Below are 27218 nucleotides of genomic sequence, written 5' to 3'. Positions count from 1 at the left end.
AACAAAACATTACCAGAAATGTCAGTCGCGTGAGATTGTTGCCGTAATATCCTTCTTCATACACCTTTTTAAGCCGAAATGCCCTTCAGCTTTTATCCTGTTCGATTTTATCATACGTAGCTTTCATTATCACCCGAGAAAACGTATTTGATCACCAAGCCAAATGCTTCATTACATTAAAATAGCACATATGCATCTGAACAAACATGAAATGCTCTGATATAATTCTATCGATCTATCGTTTACAGAAGTTACAATCGCTAACAATGTATTATGCAGTGTACAAAAAGTGTCCGTTAGATGCGAAATCATTATAAGCGTACCAGTCGTTTTCACCGTCATCTAATCTTCAAATTGACCATCGTCTATCTCATCCTCTTCTTCTTCTTCTTGTTCTGTTACTCTTGGCAAAGGTGATGATGGTGACGGACTAGCTCGTCCACCATCATTCGCTATAGGCAATAATAGGGATTTTCCAAGATGATCATCGAAAGTGAGGGGGTTTGGACTAGGTGATTCTGGTGAAAGAGGTTCACCTGTGCCAGTAGGTTCAGGACTCAATAATCCAGAATCAAGAGGTTCTCCAAATCCACCACCGTTAGACTGTAAACCAGGGAAGAAATTCTCATCCAACATCATACGTTGAGCTAAAGATCCAAAATCTAGATTGTCGGTATCTCCACCTGAAAGAGGTATCATGAAATCGGAAAAGTCGGTAGTTTGCGGTAAAGGTGATGGTGGAGGTAAATGGGCTCTTCTTTCTCGTTTGACTCTTGGCGTGCCTTCAAGTCTGAGTTTTTGCATTGTACCATCAATAAGATCACGCGAAACTGTTGAAGCTCCAGTGGTTTGAGGCGTAAGTGCAATTTTGGCGGCAGCTCTTCGTTCTCGTGCGGCAGCTTCTTCAGCTCTAGCTCGATTTTGGGATCGGCAGAACTGGGAGGGGGGGATTAGCATGTAGCATGTACCAAACATGACCAATAAACTTTGTTTACTCACTCTATAAGAGGAGGTAAATGTTCTGAAAATCCCGAAGAAATCCTGACTCTGTAATGGTCTTCCCATTTCTTCACCTTCACCATAGTATGTCTCGACTTCTCGAAGTTCTTTGTCAGCACTAATGATACCATCCCGTAAATCTTGAAGTCTTTCTTCGGCTACCGCAGAGAAACGGAACATCTTCTTGGTATATCCATCAACACCTTCTTCGAAGTTGGTCCGTAAAGAGTCCCTAATCTTACGAATTTCTTCCAACATCTGTCTAGAAGTAGATTGCATATCGGCGTAATTGACTAAAGTATGAAATAATCGCAATCAATAACTTGCTTCATGTGCATAAGATCTCCGTGACTCACCTCGAGATGCCTCAGATGGCTTAGCCAGCTCATCCAAAAATCCGTCAAGATGGGGGAAATGTTGAGTAACGGTTCTTTCAAGGAAATGAAGCAAATTACTACCACCACTAGATTTCGTGTCGACAAGCTACATACTTCAGATAAGCGAATATTCTTCATATGGATGCAGAACAACATACCCGGTTGATACTGGCAATCTTGAAACCGAAAGCACCACCGGCAAAATTAGTACCATTGAGATAGTTACCCATAGTGAGGATAACATTGAGCAATTTTTGGAATCTTTCAGCATGTCGAAGATCATAACACGCAGTTTTGAGAACAGTAAGACTCTGCGATATCAAGAAACAATTAGCTATCTCTTTACATTAGCAGTGTGCTATATTGCTCACCTGTTCCAAAAGATCCATGTTCTGTGCAAATCGAACCTCGAACAGCATACCCTTCACTCTGTCATTTAGATGTGGGAGTTGGATAAGGCGGACCATGAGTCGATCAGCAGGGTGAAGTAGTTCTAATTCAGCTTCAGTGTCGGCAGAATGAGTGAGAAGTTTGCCTCGCTATCATGCTAGATCAGTCAAATGATATTGAATGGCAAATAAGAGAACTCACATCATCATCATTAGGTAAAACACCTTGAAGTTCTCGCAGGAAGAGTTCAGAACAGAGCTCATTACTGAAATTAGCGATAGCTTCTGATAACCTTTCAGGATCTTTGAAGCTCTTGGCGATCGTTCCCGCCATAAGAATTTCTATGAGTAGCTAGTTAGTATCTTTTTCTTCGACAAGTATAGATGAACAATCAAGTTTACCGATTCTTTTACGATGTTCAGGCGCAAGAACACTCTGTAATTCTGTTTCTTTCCGTTTTTCTGGATTGAATTGAATGTGATTAGGCTCAACATTCTTGACAAGACAACCAAAAATAGTAGAAACACTTACTAACAGCATCATAGATGATTTCTTTAGCTTTAAATTCGTCTTCCATCTCGTCCCACAGGTTGGCAGCTTTCATCTTGTTGACCAATTCATTCTCATTTTCATCGGCTTGACCCCATACAGTTTTCGCCAATTGATGTTTGGATACTTTCTCCCACTGCAGCTGTTTCATCTTCTTACTAGCCATAAGACCTATATCTTTACGTGAATCATTGGAGCCATATAGAAGCGAGCTGAAAGATCCAAGAGGTGCTCTGGCGACTGTTGGTAGTGAATTTGGAGATATTGTAGGTGGTGGAGGTGGTGGGGGTGGTGCAGGAGCACCTGCAGTCTTCTTGAGAGAAACGCCGTCCTTGATACCAGCTAATACCCCGGACATTCCAGACATTTGGGTACCGGGTCCACCGGGAGTACCAGGAGGCGGTGGAGGCGGTGGTGGAGGGGGAGGAGGGGCAGGAGCATTTGAATTTGGTATTGAACTTGTGACTGAACCAAAGATAGGAGGGGGCGGAGGTGGGGGTGGTGGTGGAGGTGGTGGTGGTGGTGGTGGTGGCGGAGGAGGAGCAGAGGCCAGAGGTCCAGCAGGTGCGGATGTAGCTGCTAACGAAGATGTCGATACGGAAGGCGATATGGATGAAGATGAGAACGAGTGAGGAATGCCTGTATCGATACCCATACTGCTTGAATCTCTCCGCAGGCTTTTTCTGAGTTCTTCACCTTCTGAAACCGTTGACAGATTCCCGACTTCAGCTTCTTCTGGAAGAATATCGTCTGTATCAAGACCATGCCGGATTGATTTAGCTCTGCTTAGAACTTGATGTCTGAAGCTATCACGATTGCTGGGTGTACGTATCTCGTAAGACATTCCAGAGGTATAACCGGTACCATCTGTACCTTGAGTAAATTGACTATCACGGTAACCTTCACCTTCTAGATCATCATCAACGATCAAGCCAGCTGGAGCCGACGAACTTCTTGATAAAGCCTTGAAACGTATTTCTTCCAGGAACCGCGGAGGAAGACCTGGTTTTTTGGATTGTCGATAAATTGACTTCTCGCCAACAGGTGGAGCGTTGATATCGAAACCTCGCCTTGTGGGTGTGAGATCATCACGCATTCGAGCTGTACGTGAGGATGATGATCCTTGAGGACGAATGGGAGACTACAAGGGTGTTAGTTTTCTAATATTTCGTTGCGACTGAATAGCTTGTCCTTGGCCAGTACTCACAACAGAATCTGCACCTTTTGCTAATGTGTTCTCGATATGCGCTCTTACTCGCTCCTCTTCCGCATCCATGAATTGAGATCCAGACATTGCTTTCTTCTCTCGCTGTGTTTCCCTCTTTGCATGTTTCACTTCTCCCTTTGCGTGACCACCAAAAGCTATCTTTTCAGCTTCCATGACTTCACCATCTTCATCCTCTGCATCTTCTTCGGAATCATCTTCCAAAATAGCAGATCCAGGTCGACTTGTTTTCTTTTTACCTTTCCCTTCTAATTTTCTAATAGTTTTCTTTCTTTCCCATTGTTCTCGTAAATCATGTATCAATTTCTTTCTATCTATAGGACCATGAGTCATCTCTTGCACTTGATCAAGATGATTGGTTTCCCGAAGCATATTGAATAATTCTTGGATGTATAGTTCTAAATCAGCTATACGTTGCTCATAATCTCGTTTCATTCCTTCCATTTGATCAGTGACAGTTTCAGTAGCAGCTCGAGATCTCCTCAGCTTCTCTTCCAAATCCAATATCTGAGTTTTCAGTCTCCCTACTAAACCATCATCTCCCGCTGAAATCTCCTCTTGCAGAGTTCGTTTCTCTTCTTGAGTTCGGATAAGGGCTGATTTGGTCGTTCGAAGTTCTTCCATAGCTTCATCCAATCGATCTTGTTCAACAAATTTACCGACTAAATGTGAGACTGATATACCAAAAGCTCGAGAGAAATCTTGGCTTAAATCCGGTGTATCATTCATGACAATACTCGTTATAAGCTTATCTAACAGCTGGAAATATCGATCCTTCTCCTCTTTCTCTCCTTTAATTAAAAGCAGGTGTCGAAGAGCATTTAAGAGGTAACCACTGGCTTTTGATCCTTTAGTTGACTGTAAAAGCGCACGGAAGACGTCTTCGGGACTGCGCATAGATTTGAGCATTTCTCGGTCTTCCTCGTCTATCATATCCTGGCGATCTTTCTCTGCTTCCTCCTCGTACATCACTATCTTTTCTTTAGTGCTGTTGTCATTCCATCGTTTTATCTTGTGAAATATGTTAAGAATACCAGCAGATTCGAGTTGGGCTCTAACTGAACATCTTGTTTTAATATCACTGCCGGATACTAGCCCTTGTACCAGAACAAGCATGACGACCTATTATACAGTGTCTTGAGTTAATGACATATCTTGTATGCAGCTGAACTGCCATGACTTGTATGACAGAACTCACGCAGTAATCCAATATCGATGAATCGTCAAATCCTTTCAGGTCATCGCTTAACCCAACCATACTTCCCATTCTACCTCTACCATCTATAGCAGTCTCAAATTGTCTAAGCCAAGCATCGAACCGACCAACTTTATATGACAAGTCTGCTACACTTGCGTTTATCTGTTGTTCTAGTGCAGTAAATCCTGATAAAACCAGTCGAAGACCTAAACGAGGCACCGTATCCTTGTCAAAAATACAATAAAAGGCGAGTATCTCCCCCGCTATTTTTCGACAAGCTATATGTGGGGATACAAGTGAAGAGACGATTGCATTGATGGTTTGTGGTTTCTGCAGTGCATCCTGGACACCGGTCTATGGTACTGTTAGCTGAATCCGGCGTAGATTAGACTTACTTTGCTACCAAGGGTTCTTCTCAAACATTTCAATAATTCCAATTCCATATTGACATCCGCAGGGCCCATCCCTTTACGATGGGTAATACCGTTTAAGTAATTTACCAGTACTATTTGGCCTTGATGCGCTAAGAAGTTTTCCATCCAGCTACGCCAGTTATAAGCCCAACGGCGAATGTCAAAAAGTTTCAGGAAGGACTTACTCGGTGGGCTCGGTCCGTAGACTAGTATCTAACATCCTGAGGTGATCTACAGTAAGTTTGTTATCTAATGCTTTGGTTAGATACCATTGAGCATTTGCTCTATCTATGCTTTTAACATCTACCCTCTTTCCGTGCGACATTCTGTGTATTTCCTCTTCTTTCCTTCTAGCTGCTTTAGCATTTTCGAAGCGCTTTCGTGCATCTGACTCTATCATTTGCCATTTCGAGTCAACAGGTAGCGATGCAGCAATTTTAGCAGAGGATGATGTGGTGGATGATATCGAACTTCGGGATGATATAGTTGGAATCCCCTGTGGCTGAGTGGTATCTAATCCTCGATTCTCTAGTAATCGCTGGAAGAGCAATTCTACCTCTGCATCTGATGGACGTGGATAGTTGAATTCATTCTGCCGGGGTGTTTGAGGGACTAAAGAAGCTGTGGAAGATGATGCGGTTGGTGTAGATCGACCATTCGATGAAGGATAAACGTGACGGCTCGAAATACTTGATCGAGCTGGAGGTGGTGCAGGTTGCGAAGGATCGAAAGCTGGATAACGACCATCTCTGTTGGGACGTTGTGAATTTATTGATGAAACAGTACGTATTGATGCTGTTTCCGGATCCTGATAACCATATCCAGCTGCATAAGGATGTTTCACTTGACCACCCAATTCTTGAGGTGTAGGTGATCTACCTGTATGTTGTGATACAACTGCAGGTGGTTGATAGCGTATTCCAGTTGATGAAGAAGCATCAAGTACTATACCAGGTTGATTATACCTTACCCCTCCTGATCCTGTCCCTGCTCCCATAGCATCCGTTGTTACTCTTTTTGATTGACCAGGTAAATCAGGTGAATATCTACCACCTCCTGGATCAGTCACATTTGATCTTCTATCCCTACTATCTTCATCTCTATTCGATCTTCTCCTACTCGATGGCATTGGCAATCCGTCACCTCTTCGACTAGCGTTCATTGGTGTCCCTTGATCGGTTAACATAGGATTCGTATTTGGTGGACTGATCATTCTTGATATATCGTTACTGCTACCTTTGGTCGAAGGACCAGCTACAGGAGGTGGACCAGATGAAGGAAGCTGATTATAGGGCAGCGATGCGACGAGCCCATTGGGAGAGGTTGATTCTCGTATGGATGAAGCCGAGGCCGACGACCGGTGTTTCTTCCCAAATAAGGAGGTCATGATCTATGGTAAATCAGCAATTGACCGGGTTGCGAAGAGAAATAAACTTGTGAATCGCACATACGGGTTTCTATCCTGTTTTCCTGTAGTCTCTTGTCACTGGGTATTACACGACCACCAGACCAGAGCGAAAGAGGCTCGTCTCGGTCCGGTGTTTTGAACCTTTGTCGTTACTTCAATTCAATGTTGCAGTCGGATGTGTTGAAATGCGCGTCGCCACAGTTGATAATGGTGATGTGAGCAAGCTGGATTAAATCGCTGTGCAATGTTGATGTATACTGCTTTCTACGTCTTGTAGACGTGTGGATACAACTCTGAGAATATGATATGTTTCAAAGAAGACGAATGTCAATAACAAGGTAATAAGGAGGTTTGAGCGTGTCAGTGTACTGTAATGTCAATTCAACATATTCAACAATAATAAACCATAAATAGTCTCTTATACCCTGAATTACCGAACATCATGATGGTCCATACTGAAATATCATACAACGCGACATCCTTGTTCACGGCATTCAAATTCTTTAATTTGTATCTCTTGATACAAGATTGACTTATATTATACATTTCAATAACTATATATTCATGTACATGACATGTCATTCTATCTTGCTATAGTATCTCCATTAGATTCACCTCTATTCGAATTATCTTTTCCTTCAGCTAAACCACCACCTGGAACTGCCGCGGCTTCCTCCACTTCATCTTTCCCATCTTGGTCAACATTTACAGCCGCAAATGGTTCAGACTTAGGTACAGATGGATCAGGTGGTAAGATAGGTGGAAGTTTGGGATTGCTGAATGGAGAATCTAAGAGTGGACCGGAGAAGGATAGAGCAATGTGTCAGATGATAGCGCATAAAAGTCTGGATAGTGTAGAGGAAATGATGGAAGGAACGGGTAGTCTGTGAGTCTGCTCGTAGATGAGCAACCGGTATAGTAACTAAATCTAGGTTCAGATATCTTAAGAACATAGATAGACATAATGAATGGATTGTATCAGCTTTTATAGCAACTAATGGTAGGCTCGATCATTGAGCAACGCATTCAAAGTAATTAAGCTGAAAGTCTAATTATAGTCAAATTCGTCCTTTTACACGATATAAAAAACGATGATGGGATACGGTTATTCTTCTTAGATGTCTGGGAATCATATGTGAAGGTGCGTGAGATCTATGATAGGGTCTGGTGTCAGTATGTACCTGACACTGATTGCTCGTTACGCTTAGATCTTGCTCAACCCATTCCATACCGTCAACACACCAATCCGAAGTCCGGTTTTTGAATCAAAGATACGCGCAAGTGCGAGGCGGAACTTGTGATATGTAATATACAGAGTGACCAAGGCATATATTCTCTCAATGATTCGTTATCTGATACGCTGCAGGTATCTTATGCATCATACTATCAATGTTGTCTAGGCTATAGAAAGGGGTTTCTACGATTTTATGGGATTTTATGCGAAGTCTTCAGCTTTACCGGACTGACGAGTAGCATAAATTAGCTAAGTACCCATATATCCATAATGTTTTCGAAGACTTACTACGAGTAAACCAACGATAAGACCGAAAAGACCAAGAACAGATCCGAAAATCTATGCTAAAGTCAGCTGATGTCCGGGATCATATAGTTCAAAAGACTTACCTCGACGATAAGAATTTTGACGAAAAGTTGAGGATCTGCAGCATCTGCTACAGCAGCAGTAGAACCGGTGATACCGACTGATATACCACATAGTAGATTACAAATACCGACGGTAAGACCACCCCAGAACAAGGCAAAACCTACAATAAGTCAGATGGATAAGCTAGTGGCTTCGGTGGATAATCGCTGACAATAAACTGTACTTACCGGTATAATAGTTACTAGGTGTATATAAGTTCTCTACATCGCCATTTACTCTTGAAGAATAGATGATAGAGATAATGACACCTAAAACAATCATATACAGTCAGATGCAGTGAATCGAAAGAGATGAGATCTAAATGGTCTCACCGTAAATTGCCACGACTTCACAGAAAATAATGCTGTTTAACCGATGTTAGCATCTCGCTCAACTTAGTACGAAGTTGCTAAAAGGCTATACTCACGAAATCAGATTCTTGGTACTGATTCTAGGTGCTCTGATACCACCACCTAAAATTGAAGCACCGGTCACGAAGATACCCCTATCAATGATGATATTAGCTAAATGAGAGTAAATAAATGACGTTTGTGCACGTACCAAGCAGCACCAGTTACACTTAAACCGATACAAAGTCCGATACCCGTCATTGCCCAAGCATATGGACTTGACTCTGCTAAGAATTTACCAACATTGAATGATTCTCCCTGACCTATTATGAGATTATCGTCAGCATCGCTATCAACGACTCAATGAACAGATGGAACTGACCTGTGAAGAGCAGATAAAGACCGATGACGGTGGCAAGGGAAGTGGATCCTACAAGTAGACTTGTGCTATAGTAACCCATTTTTGCTGATTGTTGCAGACGACAGTGGATGAGGCTACTGGGAGGACGAGCTGTTATAGCAGAGTGAACAATCGATGATGAAAACTGTATATGGTATGAAAGGAGAGTTGTGGATATATGAATGCAATTGAGATTGGATTGTGAGTGACGGTTGGAAGCAGTAATATTCAGGGTCATTGTGATATACCACGCTGTAATCTTGTGGTATGGTGGAGGAGGAATAATACTATAACATCTTAATGGCGCGTGATTGTATTCCTTACTATATCTATCTACTCTTCAAACGACTACCACTATTCAGCATTACATCTTATAGATAATACATCTGTCGTAGTTAGTGGGTTTCATACAGACCATCTGCAACTAAGAAGCGAGTGGTATACTTGGTACTATTGCTCGTCAGACCAGGGTAAAGCGTAATACTCACGCCAAAAGCAACTTGTTAATAAACCATATATATAAAGCCTGTTATTTCGCTCTTGAATAATACGCCAACCTCCCATGTCAAGCAAAACATCTCCTTCTCCTTCTCCCGAAAGAGCTGGGGAGGAGATGCAAAGACGGGACACGAACGGTTCTATCAAAGGTGTGTAGCTTGTCCCGTGTTCGTTGTGGACTCTCGCTAATAGTGATCTCGCTTGTTGTTTTCACAGATGGTAGCTCCTCTTTAAAGCGGGTTCGTGAAGGGTCTTTGGTAAGTCTTCAAACTCAATACCAAGACTACTTCAAATGTCTCAGAAATACTCAATACAATTCATGTCTGATTGTTCTACTTGTATATAGGAGCCTACCCAAGCAGGTGCATCTATACCGGATCCAATAGCGACCAAGAAGAACCGAATAGGCTCAGGTGCTAAACAATCTCCAAACTCTAACGATATTGCCGAAGTGGAAGGAGAAGATCATTCTTCGCCTCCTCAAGAAGCTGATATAGAAGTATCTCCTGAACAGAAATCATCTCGAAAAGAAGAGAAACCCGTTGGAGAAGTACGAAAGAAGGTAGAGAAAATGTCATATGAAGAAGAGAGAAGATCAAAATCCCCCAAAGAAGGTAGCAGCAAAGAAAGTGAAGACATCGCTGTAGGTAATGATGAGAAACCTCTGGGCGATGAATCGTGGGAAAAGATTGAGAAAGATGAAGTAGAAGGTGCAAATGGAGAAAATTTGAAGAGAAAAGCTTTGGATAGGAGTGAGAGCTCCTTCGCTAAAGAAGCAGAAGATCTTACTGCTAAAAGGGCCAAGGATGTCGATGAGGTGAGTATATTAATACTGTCAGACATGATGTCTGCTAACAGCTCACCCGTAGCCGAACACAGAAGCAGGCAAAACTGTGCCTACAACTACCACTAAGAAGGCTCAAACAACTTTCAGTTCTTTCGCTTCTTCAGCTTCGCCTTTCGCTTCTCTCAAAAATCCTTCACCCGATTCTGGCTCCTCGTCCACAACGGGATTGAGTGCTCCCACTCCTGCGCCAGCAAAGAAACCTCAAGCTACATTTGGGTCTTTCTCTGGTACTTCGTCACCTTTCGCTTCTGCGGCCAGTCCAGCTCCAACAACTACGTCAACTCCACCTACTACACAAGCTACGGACATTGAAAAAAATCCAGAGTCTTCAATTGCGCAAGTAAAAAAGCCTCAAGCAACCTTTGGAGCATTCTCTTCATCTTCCTCGCCCTTTACATCAGCTAAACCAACCTCAACATTCGGCTCTGCGCCCTCCAAAGGCTCAGCTTTCGGAACCTATTCTAGCACATCTTCTGCTTTCTCCACCAAAAAGACCACACCTGTGGAAGGTGAAGCAAAATCAGAAGCTGGACCATCGAATTTCGGGGATATCTTGAAAGAGAGTGGCGGTGATTCAGCAACTGAAGAGAAAGTGGAGATGCAAGAGCAGGATGGTGAGTTACTCGACTTATCATGTGAGCATCTACTGCTTATACTGATTCGCCTTCTTAGTTACTACTGGCGAAGAAGAAGAGGAGACTGTTTTCCAAACTAGAACCAAATTATATACAACTGATAAGAATGGAGGATGGAAGGAGAGAGGTGTTGGATTGCTAAAACTGAATGTCAGACGTTCTGATGGTAGTGGAGCTAGACTTGGTAAGCTATAAAATCTTGTGATATATTTTGGATTTATCGTTGATCGCCTTCTTTATCGTGACAGTGATGAGAGCGGATGGTGTACTGCGATTAATTTTGAATGCAAAATTGTATAAAGGTATTACAACATATCCGGATGGTAAAATGGTTAGAATGACTTTACCAGAAAATGGGGAAATGGTAATTGTTTGTTTCAGAGTGAGTACAGCCCTTCGACCTCAGCCTTGTAACTAGATAATTTCGCTGCATTGCGATTGATCCATTCTACTATAATCTGGCGCAAAGAGTGTCAAATACGTAGGCTAATACTTTGTGTTGTTTTTACCTATCTTTCCGTGTCATAGATGTCAAACCCCAAAATTGTAGATGATTTGGTTGAACATATCACGGAACATCAACCTATAGAGGGTGCAGCTCCTGAAGCCAATCCCGTATAATACATATAGTTCATTGACTATCAATACATAATATATACATAAAAGAGAGAGGTATCCTGTCTTCTGAGTTGTGGAGTTCAAAGGGTTTCTTTCACAAATCACATGTGGCAAGTAAATGTTGTTCATATGATATGCATGCATGTATGTGACATGTAGTAATTTTAAACGTATTACGAATGCATATTCTTCTAGGTCAAACAAGTCTATACAAAATCAAAGGGAATGTATGTATATATACTAATTACAAAATCATAATTCATCTAAATCACCTTCTAAACCAGAATCATCATCTCTACCATTGATTCTACCTGTAGCTTTTCTACCTATATTATACAAAATTTTAACTAATTTCTCTTTTGCTAATTCAAATTTCCTTGATTCATTATCTAAGTCTGATTGATTATCTCTCAATTCGATATCATTGGTCTCGTCATTCGACTCATCATTGTATTCTTCCTCTTCTTCATCATCATTTATAAGATCATAAGGATGATGATTGAAATTTGCAAAACCAATAAATTTAGTTTGAGTTAAAATTAATCTCAAATAGGAAGTCTCTTTTTGTATTTTCTTCGATTTTTCTAATCTTTCTAATCTTGTAGCATTATTTAATTCGCCATTAATTTCATTTGATGATATTAGAAGTTTTAAATAATCTATACAAGTTAAAGCTAATTTGTCTATTACTAAAGCATTTCTAGGTAATTTACTCTCAGCAGAAGATTTATCTAAACCGTGTGTATTCAAAACATCTTTTGTTGAACCAGGATATAACAATTCAAGTAATGATGATATCGATGATAATCCTTCCCCTGCACCTTGAATCTCTTCTGCAGCTAATGCAGTTGCTAAGGCTACTTGAGCATTCGAAGTTGGTTTGACGAAAATACCCCATAATCCAATCAAGACTAAACCAAGTGCATGTGCTGCTGAACCTTTAGGTTGACTCTCAATGATCGTTCTAATTTCTTTATCAAATGCTGACAACTTTAAGGAGAGACCGATATTGTAAGATTCTAGATTGCCCAAAAGATTCTTGAGAGAGGCATTCACTGCTCCAATTGACTTAGATCCTAAAGATGCATCAATCAATTTAACAAAAAATCTTGAATAAAGGTCGTACAAGTGGACTAAGGTGATTTGTTCAGCGATGGCGGCAATAGGCGAAGAAGTTTTATCGAGTGCTTCAGCACATCGCAAAGCTTCATTCAAGGGGAGTTTAAGGACGGTTGTGAGTGGTAAGGGCGTTTTAGAGGAAATATTGGCTTGAGCTTGATGCCATATTTGCTGAGATGATCGCAGAAATGGTACGTCATGCTGGAGTAAGGCAAGCAAAGTGAGAGGATAGGCTTCAGATGCAGTGTTATGCAGGTGAAGAATGATATGCCATCTCTCGAGGGTAGAAGGCTTGATCACTGTATAAGTGCATTAGTCAGCTTGATGTGAATCGTATATACTAGAGAGATTTCTACTTACCACCTCCAAGTGTACCAGCAGCTAGGCGACTCCAATAAGCTTGATCTTCTTCAGCTTTCTTGACTTTTTCACCGAAGGGGACGACAGCCTGCAAGCAATCCTTAGCCAAAATAGATAAATTTCCAGCTTTCTTTTCCTTATCTTGTTTGGTGAGTCGTGCGATAATCGGACCCATGGATACAGCTAAGATGACAGCTACCAGTAATCTCCAAGTCCAATCGATCAAAGTATGAGGAGACGGAGCGATGATATTTGGTAAACCTCTCGCTAATAATCTTGAAGTATGCTCTGCAGTTATCAATGGTAATTTTGATAAGATCTGACCAGTAGTAGCTTGACCAATTGCACCATCCGCTATTATCTGACCATTTGAAGCTGTTCCAGTGGAAGTCTGCTGCAACACGTTCGAAGCTGAAGGTAAGAAGGAAAAGGATACAGCGAAAGCTGCAAACATCCTCATACCACTGTCTGCTACATTTTGAGTGAGACTAGTTTTTTGATCTTTCTTCTTTGGTCCAAGTTTAGCACGAGGCTGTTTTGGTGCTGTCGTAGTCTTTGTTCGTTTTCTCTTAGGTTGTTCTTCTTCCTCTTCTTCACCATCTTCGTCATCTTCATCATCAACAGATTCTTCTTCAGCTTTAGCAGCTGCAGCAGCTTCAGCAGCAGCTTGAATTTGACTTTCCCTTCCATTGAAATCAGCTTGCCATTTTCTTAGATCATCTTCTCCAGTTACAGCCATTCGGAAAGTTTCTAATTCATTGACCTTACGCTGAAGCATTGCTGATCTTTTCTGTAAAAGTTCGATATACATTCTAGCACCAATCAGGATAGTTGCTTTGGCACTTGCGTTAGGTCTTGTAACTTCTCCTAAACCATCTACGGTACCATCTGCTGCACGGAAATCTGTTGAGCGTTTCTGTTCTTCTGATGAAGTATCGTATAAAACTCTGAGAGCTGGAATAGCGTCACGCAAATCGGCTTGAGCTGCCTGTACTTTCTGTCGATAACGTCTTTCTGTCTTGTTATGTTTTCCTACAACAGGTTGTTCAGTGTCCAACTTAGCGGCAGCTGGAGCTTTAGGGGCTTTAGGGGGTTTAGCGGATTTTGTGGCACTAGACCGTGAAGCGTTGTTGTTCATAGATACCTTCGATGGTGTTGGATGTTGAGGGAAAGAGAAAGAACCTATCCGTGATGAGTTAGCTAGGTTGTCGGAGGACATGGATAAAGCAGCTGAGAGACAGACTTACCATTATCGATTATAGCGCTAGCAAGATCGAAAACCTGTTCGCTATTCTGCGATGTATGAGCATTTTGATTTCCATTTGAGCCCTGATTCACTAATTGATCTTTAGTCGAGAGGTGCTGATTTTGAGTTATATTGCCAATGGCTTTGGCCTGTTGAACGAAATCAAAGTTATTAGGAAAGTTATTCATGGGTTGTGATACTGAACTCTTCTTATTGTTATTTGTGCTCGTGAATGGTGAATCAAAATTCAACATATCATAAGTATCATCACGTATTTGTTGATTGCTGTTTAAATCTGAACCATTTAAGAGAGACTGCAAGAAATCTAAATTACCATTATTATCTAATGAGAATGGATTTATTTGTTGATTCGGTAAAAATAATGATTGTTGAGTGCTTGATTTCTGGTTTGAACCATCAAAGGTAGAATTTTGACCTTCATTATTACTACCTGTGAATAGAAAATCTTTGCCATCTTCAGATTGAAATAAAATATCTAATTCGGTTGAGTCGAAACTGTTATTATTGATCATATTGTTGTTATTACTACCATTTAAAAGGAATTCATCTGAAGCTAGAAATGAGTAATTTGAATTTGAGCTTGGTGAAGAAGATGATCTAGGTGAGAAACCTCCATTATTTGATGAAGATAAGGAACTAAGAGTTATTGATTGTATCGAAGGTGATAAAGAAGGTAATCTTGATGAATTTGATCCTTCGCCATTGAAGCTACTATGATTGTTGTATATACCATTTTGTTGATATGCTAGGGGTGATAACGATTGATCGCTTGAGGGTGATTGTCGATTATAGATGTTGTTCGAAGATGAAGAATTGTTGTTCCCTATATTTTGTGGTACTTTGAGCAGAGATGATGAATCAAATAGATCGGAAGGAAATAGATCGTTGGACGTATTGAGTGATTCTTCAAAAAGAAGAGAATCGTCATCTAGATCTGAGGATGCCATGTTCTGTTCTGTATATAGTGTTGTTGGCATCACAATGACAATTGCTTAATGAAGTGTAAATCGTCCGTTATACTACCCTTCGACTATCCCGAGTTGATTTGATTCAGAGTATCTTATGTCTTGAACGGTACTCTAGCTGTTTATAGTATAGAGTGAACAATCGCTGTGGTTATCGCGGTGAAGCGGGCGATTTCGACGATATGTGTTTAGTTATGTGTGTCCAATTCAACTTTCATCGTCTCATACATGCATCATGATCAACATAATTATCATAATCATAATGACAATAAACAATAATCGTCTCATTCTATTGTTACATGGTTATTTCACTTACGAGTAAAGTGGGACGATGGTACGATAAAATAGTTGAGAATCACGTGGCAATATTCCTGATTCGGGTAATTTGTCTATATTTGCCACCCAACTCCTTTGTTTTCGTTAATTCATAAATATATAATATTAATGCATAATATCATTAATCTTCGATGTGAATCATGGGTAATCTGCTTCACCGCCTTTTACCTACATCAGCAGCGGTACGCATACCTCTCCTACTATGACTATCCCTTTCTTTCCTTGAATCTTCGGCCAATTGTCTTGCTTTCGCTCGAGGATCAATAACCTGAACAAACAAGCACGCACAGTGATTTGCGCATCAGCTTGAGCGTTTATAGTGTAAATAATCCAACTTACTGAATATTCATCTTCTGCTCTTCTCGTCAACTCCTTTTCATCCACGATGAATTTCAAACTATGTTTCATCCATCCTACATCATCGTCAACTTCCAAATCATCTTCTCCAGCTTCTTCATCCCCTGCTTTTGGTCGCTTTTGTAGGACATCATCATCTTCGTCTGAATCATTAGGTCCAGCTTTAGCTACTTTACTACTAAATTTACTCATTTCTTTCAATAAGTCGTCTTCTTCATCTCTTCTCCCTCGTTTGCTTCCGTGTTTAGCAGCAGCTCTTCCTCTGTTTTTGGAATATTTCGCTAATTCCTGTTCTAGGACGGATGGCCCTTTACGTCGTTTCCCCCGTCCTTCAGAATCGGAATCTGAATCTGAGGCTTCTCCTCTATGTTTTTTCAGTCGACGTAGATCTTCTTCCATACGTTTAATATCAGCTTGACGTGTAGCACTTCGAAAGACGTCGTTAGTTGGTTTCGGTGGAGGGATGATTGCAGCTGTGACATACCTGCTTCCAGCTTTTTCCCTTTCATGCTGCTCTCGGATAGCTTTGAGGTCTACGGCCGCCTGAACATGATATTAGCGGAGATGTAGTAACAATAATTCAAAACCAAACTCACCTTCTTCTCTTTCTCTTTCTTACCACTGTCCGCTAGATCCCTCAAAGAATCAGGTATCTCTACAAAAGACTGTGCTGATTTAGCTGGAGCAGCGTCTACCGGATCCAATACTAATGGTCTCATATCAGTGTCCGCATGTGCTGCATGCATTTTGATGTTAAAGGCGAAAGGCTTACAGTCTTGTCTAGTCATTCCCTTTTTCCTCACCTTGATTTCCGTTTCTGATATCTCCTCAGAGTCTCCAAAAGAGAGTAATCCAGTATTTCTACCAGTGTGTTTGGTCAGCATCCGTAGAAATATATGCGCTGGAAAAGCTCACTTTTTAGCCTTTGCTCTTTTCTCCCTAAATTCCAATTCTTTCTTGGCTTCTATTCTAGCTTGTTGTTGAGCCTTTCTCTCAGAAGCCGTTATACGGGGTACAATATCGTCAAAAGGGTTTTCTATTATTCTAATACCTCGAATCTTCGGAGGTCTGAAACAGTATATCAGTATAAATAGTAATGAATTGTGCGAGACAACGCTTACACTAATGGCTTTTCTTCGTTATCGATATCGAGGTTACCGATACTCATCACATCTAAGATAAAAACGATATCAGACATATATACTGTGTCATAGATTGAATCAAACTTACTATATATAGTATTACCAACTATTTTCCCGAACAGTGTGTGTTTATTCGTTAATTCCTCAGCTTTGTCGAGTGTGAAGAAGAATTGTGATGTGTTTGTATGCCTTTTACTGCTGTTTGCCATTCCCAGCAGCCCTCGTCTAGTGGTAGAAATGATTGTCAGCTTAGTGATCATGGATATAGAGCAGTATGGGTCAGCTAACCTGTTGAATCGTAACCGAGGATGTATTTCATCTTGGAATGGTTCACCGTAGAAACTTTCTCCGCCCATACCTGTCCCGGTAGGATCACCTGTCTGTATGATAAATCCAGGTACCACTCGATGAAAGATGACACCATCATAGTATCCTAGTGGATAGTAAGCCTCATGTAAATCTGAAACTAAATTGTCGTATACTCACCTTCCATAGATAGAGCAAGGAAATTTCGAACAGCTTTTGGACATTCTTTACCCCATAGCTCGACCTGAAGACGACAATCAGCTCAATATGTTTCATTAAGTGCGGAAACAAGGAGCTTACCTCTATCTCTCCTGCTGTAGTGTCTAAGATCACTTTACCATTGGTAGCGGGCTATACGTCGATAAAAGTGAGTTTCAGCGGAAGTGGACTTGAAATGTGGAGGTCGTAAGAGAGCTTACCTCGGTAACATATCTAGAAAAAAAAAAAGGATCATTAGTCAATTATCGGATAATCTCCATGAGAAGCGTTTGATTGTAGACTTACAAATTACTCATCTTATCCAGATATTTGCTTCTCCTTCTACTTGGATCGTACTGAAAATGGATGAAAGCATTCCCAAGTATGTTATCAATAATTGAGACTATTCTATGGTTCTAGTCTGAAACTCAACCTAAGCTAAAGACTAAAGACCGAGTGTAGTTAGGTGACAAAAGTGATGATGCTGGAAGATATGTTGATGCGCCACGTTGCGGTGATATCGGAAATACTCGTATTGGTTAACTACGCGTTGTGAATTGTGCTCTTCAAGTGAATTGTGAATTGAGATGGTGTTTATATGTGTTAATTGCATACGTTGTATACCTTGTTATCCTTATCTTGTCTGAACTGACAGGCATATATCTTTATCATCATCATACATTTGCTCGCTATCATCGTGCCTGCCTGGTAACTTACAAACTCCTGCGGTTAAAAGCATCAAATTTCTATTAAACTTATGGCTGTTTGGTCTAGTGTTCAAGAAAGAACTTATCACCCTTGACCCCTTGAAAGCAATTGCCCTCAATCAACATCAACGCTTGATCCACCTTAATCACCTTTTCTCACTAACTCACCTACATAATCTATAAATCTCATCGAAATGGCATCTGAAGGATTGACACGTCGAAGAGGTGGTGGAGCTTCACCAGCTATAGGGACAGCCTCACCTGCATTTTCAGATACACCTTCATTCCCTTCATCTTCAGCTGGACCAAGGAAAACAACGAATAATGCACCAACAAGCTCAGCAGGTGGTTCAGGTGGTGCTGGTGCAATGGAAGGTAGAAATAAAATAGCTTATGATCCAAGAGATTTCGAAAATGGTGGTGAATCTGAAACGATGCCTAGGTTAACTATAATGGAAGAAGTTTTATTGTTAGGTTTGAAAGATAAAGCTGTAAGTATGACTTGAAGATATCCTACAAACAAGTTGTTTGTCATGTTGCGTAAATGCTCTTTAGCTAACGGCGGATATACGACTTTCTCTTGGTAATAGGGATACCTGTCTTTCTGGAACGATAATATCTCTTACGCCTTACGAGGTTGTATCTTGATTGAATTAGCATTAAGACGTAGAATTGCAATGGTCAAAGATCCTTCACGAAGAAGATTAGCTTTAGCGGATAGACTAATCGAGGTCATCGATGATAGACAAACTGGGGAAACTATATTAGATGAAGCTTTGAAAATGATGAAATCAAGTGAGAAGTACGGCGCAGGAGCTTGGGTAGATCTGATGAGTGGTGAGTTTATGTTGTACCGATCTACGACAGAAGGAACACCATTCACATGTAATGCTAATATTCATGCCGTCAATGCTAGGTGAAACATGGAACGTAATGAAAATTGGATATCAACTGAAGCAAGTCCGAGAACGTCTAGCGAAAGGATTGGTCGATAAAGGTGTATTGAGAACTGAGAAACGGAATTTCTTATTATTCGACATGGCTACACATCCAATCGCAGATATGAATGCAAAAGATGATGTCATGCGAAGGACTTTGACTTTGTTGACTGCTCGAACGGCTGCTATACCACCACAGGCATTACATAAAGAAGGTGTAAAATATAGACATATGAGGGCGGTAGTTTTAGTTTGTGCAGGTGCGTGTTACCCAATCGCAAATTATTGTTTTTCCGAGCGCGTCTTTCGGATAATGAGCTGACTATATTAATTGATATTTTCAGCATACGCATCAAGTGTACTTGAAAACGCATTACAAAGGTTATCTTATGATTCTAGGGAAGCAGCATTTGCAAGATGTGATGATATTTTGGCTGAATTTTCAACTTGGCCATTCGGTATAACCACTTCAAACGTAGCTGGACCTGTGACTATTGGTGGCGGAACAAGGAAACGAGAAGGTGGAAGTGGTGGTGTAGGCAGAGAAAGTGTACAAGAATTAATAAGAGAAGTCAGGAAAGAAATGGCTTCTTCAATAACTTCTCAAGCTGGTGCAGGTGGTGGTCAAGAAGAACAAGAAGAACTATGCTTCGAAGTTGTTGCTACAATTTTAGAGATTTTCGGTAGAATGGATAGTTTGGTAAGTCATCCTCCTCTTGTCTCCCCTTCGCGCAATAAGATCGTTTGGATATTAACGTTCGTTTATACTATTTTAGCTTTAAACGATGATGATTTGCATCACTTCGATATATACCCATTTCATCCACTAAAATACGACTTATATACGATACCTTATAAGATGCTACGAACAGATATTTCAATCTATCTTACTTAGAACCCGTTGTCTACTTCATACAAGTTGTTCTTTAATATATTTAATCAAAATCCCCTCATTTTCAAGAATGTGCATACTTCAAAGTAAGCGTAACAGGTCAACTTCCCATTTATTCTGCTGGCTTTAGGGGTTTAGAAAGCCACGTAAAGCTATGAATATGTCGAAACTTCGACATTCTTATCTCAACGATTATTTATGCAAAAATCACGTATTGGATTATCTGGTTAGTAATCGCGTTGAAAATGATCCCCGTGTCATGTTCTAAGCATATTGTATTACGCTTGTATCAGCTTCAACTACAGTGGAAGCTTAACGTTAGTTGTGACCAATAGCTATGCACTAATCTTGAGCACGACAGTTATTAACAATGATTTCTTGTTTCCTGACCAATGACTCTTTCCAGAAGCTCATGAGTCTTGTTTGGAAACCGAATACGGCATGAGAAATGAGGCTTTTTTTATGATTCTATGAGTTACATACAGTAACTGAAAAGTAGTCGTAGTGTGGCAACTAGTCTACATTATTTTGTCTCCTTCCGTAAATGTTATACGTAGGTAAAACGTCGTACTTTCCCCCCTTGATGACACTAACTGTTCTCAGGCTATATCAATGAGGTCACAAGACATATCCAACAAACTTGCCGGCTATATCCTATCGGCTGGTCATATGATTCAGTACACAATATGAACATTAGAAGCATTTTGATACGAATCGATAAAAATCGTGTTATCATAGAAAGTGTTTCTGGCAAGATTCGATCGAGGCAGTAATATCTGTTGCATGAAATCATCATTGTCAGGAAGGTAATTATTTGCATTTGCAAGTATTTATTGAGGAAACAGTCCGTATGATAATATCGAATCTTGATTCTCAGAATCCGGTAAAGTAAAAAAATACAAAACAGAGTATACAATGAAATAGTGTCCCGCATAAAAACGTATGAAAAAGGGAGGAAATGTTCGGTGTTTTTGTCATGAAGATGAAACGATATAAGCTTGTGAAGGCTGAAAGAAGGATGAGAACTCTGAGAGAATGTTCTTTCTTGCTTAAGATATGCTACATGTTATTGAACGAAGTCGATATGAGATGTTGTCATTAATTTTGCTGATTAAAAATGCATTGGGGGTGAAAAATATTCATCCGACGAAAGAGTTGGCGTAGGAGTTTGATAGTATTCAGGTTGAACTTCAGGTACACCAATACCTAAACCTATTAAATGTTCTTTCTCTTGTGGAAGTTGCATTTCAGGTGCTAAAGTAGGTGAAGTTGAAGTACTTTGACCTAAAGGCGAAGGTGAATAATATGGATATTGATGATTTGGCTGTGAATACATTTGTGATGGTGGATAAGGGGCATTCACCGGAACAGCGAAAGGATGTTGGAAAAGTGGTGGAGTGGGGAAAGGTGTTGCATATCCTGTTGTTGTAGCAGGAGTTAGTGGTGAAGTACCATGAAGATAAGGTTGAGGTTGATCATGTTGTCTGGAACGACTAGATTTCGGTATACCAGGCGTTATTTGTATCGCTGGTCTGAGATAAGTTTGAGTAGGCACCGAAGATGTTGACCATGAAGTAGGTAAAGTTGGCGGGATCATAGTCAGAGGATATTCACTGTCGGCCGAAGATGATCGTGATGTTTCAGCAGGGGTAGGATTGGTCAATACACCATTTTGACTAATATGACCACTAAGATAGGCTTGATGAATCGGTGTTTCTTCTAGAACCGAAGGGAACGATGAAACTGATGAACTTGAAGGTGTATTTTCAAAATGTGTTGATAATGGTACTTGCGCTGTCGTTACCGCTGAAATAGAACCACTTGTCCAGCCATTATACATCCACTGAGGTGATTCGAACATTGGTGGAGAAGCTAATGCAGGTGCAGAAGGTGGTGTGACCCAAGGTGCGACACCGCCGTTCGGCATTGAAACCGTACGTCTATGGCCTAAATGTGAAGGTCTAATTGGTCCAGGTCCAGAAACATAAGGCACGTTATAGACAGTTTGATCACTTGTAGTGAAATAAGGTGAAGACGTTGTCATTGGGGAGACATGATGTACTGCTTTGGCGGCTTTCGCTATAGCTTTCTTTTCTCTAGTTGCTCTATTGACTTCTTCCGGTACAGGAGCATATTCGCATTCTCTTTTAGCTCTTGTACAGTTTCTACATGGTGCACCTCCGCAACATCTTATTTTACTATATAATGAGTCAGTCTGATGAGCTTGGTCAAGTGTAGATGTTGTACTTACCGGTGTCTACAGTATTGACATGCCATAGATATACGTTGACGTCTGCCAGGTGAATGTGAGCCTTCAGCAAGTCCCATGGGATAAGCTGAACCAAAGCCGTCGAATGTTGGCGGCATTTCATGCATGTGAGGTTGGTGCATCAGCACTGATGGTGTGGCCATAACAGTATTCATGATTGAGAAGAATTAATGATTGTGATGTCAATTATTGATATAGCTTGAATGTACTGAAAAGGATTCTGAAGTAAAATTCAGAAACGTCAACGGAGGTAATATAGATAGCTTGATGGCGTGAAAGCAAAAAAAAAAGTTCAAGCTGATGACGAATGTTGAAGGGGGGAAAACGAGTGATGACTAGCTAGGAGTATATATATTATTGATCTCAAGTAAAGATTTGACGGAAGGTGGGCGTTTTTTTGATTTTATATTTTACAAATCTTTTGGTTGGGTCCTGAATATCACGCAAAGTATGATTATATAAATCTCCTTGTGGTTTGAGATTTATCATTAAGACGTAAGATAAAGCTATCTTTCAACTCCTGGATATCTTTCGATCTATCTAATATATATTTTTATGCCTGATGGACGATTAGGTGGATGGAGTTAATTCTTGTTGAACCCGTTCACCTCGGTTCGTACCCCAGGGATCTTTCCTTTTAAGGTGAAGGTGAAGGTGACACAGACGTTGTCGTCTTTGTAAATATTGCAGATCGGACTATCGGAGTGATGTTTGTCGAGATAGGTTAAGGAAAAGTGAAATTTGAGCTTTGACTACCTAGCAATCGATGTGAATAGGTATTGAAGTGATTCGTCTAAGAGTAGTAGTGCAAGGTAGTAGCGAATGTTGGCTAAGAAAAAGGGGGAAACGTTTTGGACGATCAGACCGTTTTATTATTATTCTAGCTTTTGTCTCACTTTTTTCGATTTTTATAATGTATTTCTTTGTTAATAACCACACTACCTTAAAAACCCCTTGATTCCCTTTTTTCGGCGCTAAGGTACAGATATTAAACTATTTAAAAGGGTAAAAGATAAAATAGCTAAAATATGAACGATTTGATGAATGTCTCGGTTGAATACAAAATATGTTTCAAGAGACAAAAAAGTGAAAGAGAGACAACGATAGAGATCCAAGATTTTTTGCATCCATCTAAATAAACGAATATGAATAACGAGATTTGATCGTGTTATCGGTTTCACTCGTGAGGAAAAAGAGAATCTAGGAGCGATGAAAGGTTAGGAGAGTTGAGAGATCTAAAATGAAGCCGTTCATGAGAATGAGAGATAGTCAAAGAAGGGGTCCGACATGAGGGTGAGAGCTTCAAGTGTAACGACTATGATCTCGTTTTCTCTCCATTTAGAATGACAAAGGCCGGCTAAAGACAAGGGTTAAAAAGAAATGAGATTTCATATGGATTTAGTGGGGTAAGTTACGTACATGGCTTAGAACAAGAGAAAAGAAAAAGAAAAAAAAAGTCGTCAACGCTCTTTTTTAACATGATCAAATTTCACCCGGTTCTGACGGCATTTGATTACATACCTCTTATACAATTGATCCTGAATATTTGTTCATCTCTGAAGCCAGCTTTCATGTATATCCCATCCAGATTTAAAACCCCCGGTCCGATGCTGTAAAAGGACATTATTTCAGGGGTTCTATCCTACACCTCGTTCCTCATCGTCACTCCTGCTGCCTGTACAAGCAACCCTTCAAAATATGGCTTACGAGAACACCTTTTTTCAGGTTCAAGGTCAGGTACATATCAAGCTATGCTTGTATCGCAGGCGTGGATGTAACGCCGTCAGTACCTACAACTATCATGCTTGAAGTGCGAGCTACCACTATAATAATATTCCGATGGCTTCACTTCAAATTAAGAAAAATTGCTTAGAGAGGAGAGATTAACCGATTTACAACGACATCATATAATTTGAAACGCCTCTATTGTAAGAGCAAGGTATGACACTTCAACTATGACATTCATCTGAACATTATCACGCTTCACAAAGATCATTTCTCTCGGCTGAGAATCACGTTGAGGACCGTGTGTATCTGATAGCTACCCGCTCAATCTATTCGGCTTAAGATACGAAAGAATCCGTGCGACGCTAAGGTCTTGTTTTATGAACGGGATCATTCATGGTTCAATAAGCTGCAAGCTATTCTCTTGATTTGCCCCAAGCCCAAAGACATTCTGACCGGCTTTTTGGAGGGTAGTAGATCCGTTTCCCGAGCCGAGTATCCTTCAACAGGTGATCTGCTTCTTGCACAGAAATTCGATCAATACACACGTACGCCAAATTAGAAGAACGATATTTCTTTTATGCTGAAATTTAGTGGAGGTTACAGATATGATGGAATCATTTGATAATCGGAATGAAAAGCTCCGATCACCAAGCAGAAGATCACAGTGGGAAGCGAACCGAGACATAAATGGGATAACGTGAAGATCGTTATTAAAAGAAACCCTTACCAATCAATTTAGCATTGGCCACTCAACCGGAATGACGGTAACTATGTCAATGGTCTCGTTCCTAACTCCTACTGAGAAAAAGTTAAAGGGGTAAAAAATAGCGAAAACGAGTGCGTATGTCGGAGATGAGTTTGCGGAGGTTGACTTCTGTATACATACTACTGTAGCTGAATGGTGAGTGGTGAAAATTCGGTGAATTTGGTCCTGCGAAAATTACCATTTGATTTGATTATTTTGGCTTGGGAAAGTAATTTTCACAAAAAAGAAGAAAAAGAAGTATGAAGAAGTGCGTGCCTGTCAGAAAGCAGCTGGTGGTGTGAATCAGACATTCCCACATTATAATCTTCTCATGGCTGTACTACCTTTACCATTTCCATATGCTCCCATATCATTGGGTCATTCAGTTACAAGTTACAGAGATATCACAAGGTCGCTCTATATGAGATATCTCATGGTGACAAAACTCTTCTCACGCTATATAAAAGGTTAGATATATACAGATATACCGATTATAACGGAGATTGACTATCGTTGTCACAATCTTGCTTATACCGAATTCATATGAATCTGTTTCAAAATAATGTGGCTTCCTCATATAGAACAAATAGTACCGATCAGAGTATACATCCAAGAATGTTCTTAATGTCTTATCAGCTCCTACTTCTCTTACACGCGGGTCTCTGTTATCATATCTCGCATGCTCTATGCCTGGCTAAAAGAAAGTTCATGATCTTGTATGCCACACTATGAATTTACGACTATCTCGTAGAGTTCCATACCTCTTCTCAGCGCCTTTGTCATGCGAGGCGTTTGTTCTGTCCAATATTTTGTTTATAACGTAAACGCTATAAAGGCCGTGAATCTGCTCTTCTATCTCGAGAACGTAGCTAGCGAATATCGCGGCCGTTTTTCTTCGTATTACGATATAACAATCTCTGGTAGCTAATCTGATGACGCGAGTATTATTCAGCCGATAAACGCCTTATAGATCGCATAGTCCAGTTCTTTGGTCTATCAGTCTACAGTATGAGAGTAAGCCGGTTGAAAGCTGTCATATATGATCGTACGCTATACCGGCATTACAGAAATAAGATTTTATCGTTATGATTGCATACTTTTTCAAGATCTCTTATTACCAGATCTCTCTTGCCATGGATTTTTGCGAAACTGATTATGAAAGAACCATTCTTATAGCGAATTTCGATATGAGCTTGAAAAAGCAACATATTCCCAATCACTTGGTAAAATCATTTTGATGACGAAGACACAAAGCATTCGATAGCATAACTAGACTGTCTGAAGTATAAATCAGATGACTTTATGAGTCATACCAAGGTCAACTCCCCTCGATCTTCATGCTTGACCGTAAGATCATAGCATGTTTTACTTCAGTGTATGAGTGAGTTTTATGGGAATTTTCGGTTTTAAAAAATGTTCCGATGGAAATTCCTTCCATAACAGCTAAAAGATTGGGTTTTTATGATGATGCCTGTCACCCGATCCGAAACTAATTTATGCTTCCTTCTTTCAAACCCTCAAGAATTAATTTCACCCACAATAAATTATTACCTTGATCAAAGATCCCAATCTACAGCTAGAAAGTAACACCCTCAAGTATTATAACATTTAGTCGTAAACCCCGGATGTAAATTCTGTGTTCTTTCGTTTTTCCTGGTCTTATTTTTCTTCTGTAATGTTGAGAGGTACCTTTACTTTATAGTACATATGTAATAATCCCATCCCTTTGTTTCACCATAACATTCGACCGACATGCCAAAACAGACGCCTAACGAACTTATGCATCCCTCTTCGCGCAGCATGGTGACATACCTGTAACAGTTCTATATCCAGCCAACCCCCTATAAGGAACCGTTCTTTTCTCCCTTACATACTTACTCCTTGAAACGATGCAATAGGTGACTTTTGGTAAGTTACACTAAAATGGTAAAATAGGGCCAATTAGACTGCTAGACTGAATGGTTTGTCTCTGATGACTACCAAAAATCCGATTATCGAGGATTGTTTATCATCAGCATGATAACGTATTAAACATCGGTAGCACAATCGTTAAATGCTCATGCGTCACCCTTTCATATTCACAGGTCAAGTTATACTTGTAATATGGCATAGACAATCACTGTAGGAATTGCCGTGTACCATTTGGAGTGTCCATTAATGATACTGCAATGTTAAACGAAGATTGGTTGTCGAATGCATATTGGCACTGTACAAGTATATTTGAGCCCTCGATAATGCCAAGCCTGTTCAGGAGATGATACTCCGAATGACGGCAACGGCGGTAAAAGTTGACAGACCACCCGACAGCGGCGCTACATCAGAAGACGACCCTCGCGGTCT

At 40.4% G+C, this 27218-nt stretch overlaps 8 protein-coding genes across 8 annotated transcripts; 3 read left to right on the top strand and 5 right to left on the bottom strand.

The window, feature by feature from the left end:
* Window positions 1–342: 342 nt before the first annotated feature.
* On the bottom strand, window positions 343–6538 carry L201_001542 (uncharacterized protein; the record flags this gene model as incomplete). Its single annotated transcript, XM_066217331.1, has 12 exons — window positions 343–936; window positions 1000–1292; window positions 1356–1482; window positions 1535–1687; window positions 1748–1915; window positions 1968–2107; window positions 2168–2227; window positions 2298–3456; window positions 3523–4662; window positions 4739–5080; window positions 5134–5281; window positions 5337–6538. 12 exons carry the CDS (start codon window positions 6536–6538, stop codon window positions 343–345), a joined length of 5526 nt encoding a protein of 1841 aa, XP_066073428.1.
* A 596-nt stretch (window positions 6539–7134) lies between these two features.
* On the top strand, window positions 7135–7860 carry L201_001541 (uncharacterized protein; the record flags this gene model as incomplete). The annotated part of the gene is made up of 4 exons (XM_066217330.1): window positions 7135–7445; window positions 7498–7559; window positions 7618–7700; window positions 7768–7860. 4 exons carry the CDS (start codon window positions 7135–7137, stop codon window positions 7858–7860), a joined length of 549 nt encoding a protein of 182 aa, XP_066073427.1.
* A 134-nt stretch (window positions 7861–7994) lies between these two features.
* On the bottom strand, window positions 7995–9012 carry L201_001540 (V-type ATPase, C subunit; the record flags this gene model as incomplete). Its single annotated transcript, XM_066217329.1, has 8 exons — window positions 7995–8021; window positions 8082–8132; window positions 8183–8322; window positions 8390–8470; window positions 8534–8565; window positions 8629–8706; window positions 8763–8874; window positions 8934–9012. The coding sequence occupies 8 exons, from the start codon at window positions 9010–9012 to the stop codon at window positions 7995–7997; spliced, it is 600 nt and encodes a 199-aa protein (XP_066073426.1).
* A 501-nt stretch (window positions 9013–9513) lies between these two features.
* On the top strand, window positions 9514–11552 carry L201_001539 (uncharacterized protein; the record flags this gene model as incomplete). The annotated part of the gene is made up of 7 exons (XM_066217328.1): window positions 9514–9598; window positions 9666–9706; window positions 9796–10266; window positions 10319–10910; window positions 10969–11115; window positions 11180–11313; window positions 11460–11552. 7 exons carry the CDS (start codon window positions 9514–9516, stop codon window positions 11550–11552), a joined length of 1563 nt encoding a protein of 520 aa, XP_066073425.1.
* A 249-nt stretch (window positions 11553–11801) lies between these two features.
* L201_001538 (uncharacterized protein) lies at window positions 11802–15272 on the bottom strand (the record flags this gene model as incomplete). Its single annotated transcript, XM_066217327.1, has 3 exons — window positions 11802–12967; window positions 13029–14210; window positions 14276–15272. The coding sequence occupies 3 exons, from the start codon at window positions 15270–15272 to the stop codon at window positions 11802–11804; spliced, it is 3345 nt and encodes a 1114-aa protein (XP_066073424.1).
* A 478-nt stretch (window positions 15273–15750) lies between these two features.
* L201_001537 (uncharacterized protein) lies at window positions 15751–17916 on the bottom strand (the record flags this gene model as incomplete). The annotated part of the gene is made up of 13 exons (XM_066217326.1): window positions 15751–15864; window positions 15936–16380; window positions 16438–16496; window positions 16550–16659; window positions 16726–16814; window positions 16869–17021; window positions 17075–17126; window positions 17184–17320; window positions 17384–17528; window positions 17582–17645; window positions 17702–17752; window positions 17821–17833; window positions 17906–17916. 13 exons carry the CDS (start codon window positions 17914–17916, stop codon window positions 15751–15753), a joined length of 1443 nt encoding a protein of 480 aa, XP_066073423.1.
* Window positions 17917–18500: 584 nt separating this feature from the next.
* Window positions 18501–20026, top strand: L201_001536 (uncharacterized protein; the record flags this gene model as incomplete). The annotated part of the gene is made up of 5 exons (XM_066217325.1): window positions 18501–18797; window positions 18897–19143; window positions 19223–19504; window positions 19589–19944; window positions 20021–20026. 5 exons carry the CDS (start codon window positions 18501–18503, stop codon window positions 20024–20026), a joined length of 1188 nt encoding a protein of 395 aa, XP_066073422.1.
* Window positions 20027–21247: 1221 nt separating this feature from the next.
* L201_001535 (uncharacterized protein) lies at window positions 21248–22503 on the bottom strand (the record flags this gene model as incomplete). Its single annotated transcript, XM_066217324.1, has 2 exons — window positions 21248–22334; window positions 22388–22503. 2 exons carry the CDS (start codon window positions 22501–22503, stop codon window positions 21248–21250), a joined length of 1203 nt encoding a protein of 400 aa, XP_066073421.1.
* Window positions 22504–27218: the final 4715 nt, after the last annotated feature.

The sequence above is a fragment of the Kwoniella dendrophila genome, chromosome 2 (genome assembly GCF_036810415.1).
Source record: "Kwoniella dendrophila CBS 6074 chromosome 2, complete sequence".
In the NCBI taxonomy this organism is placed as follows: Eukaryota; Fungi; Basidiomycota; class Tremellomycetes; order Tremellales; family Cryptococcaceae; genus Kwoniella; species Kwoniella dendrophila.
Note: the sequence above shows the minus strand (reverse complement) of the source record. Positions and strands in the feature narration are given on the sequence as shown.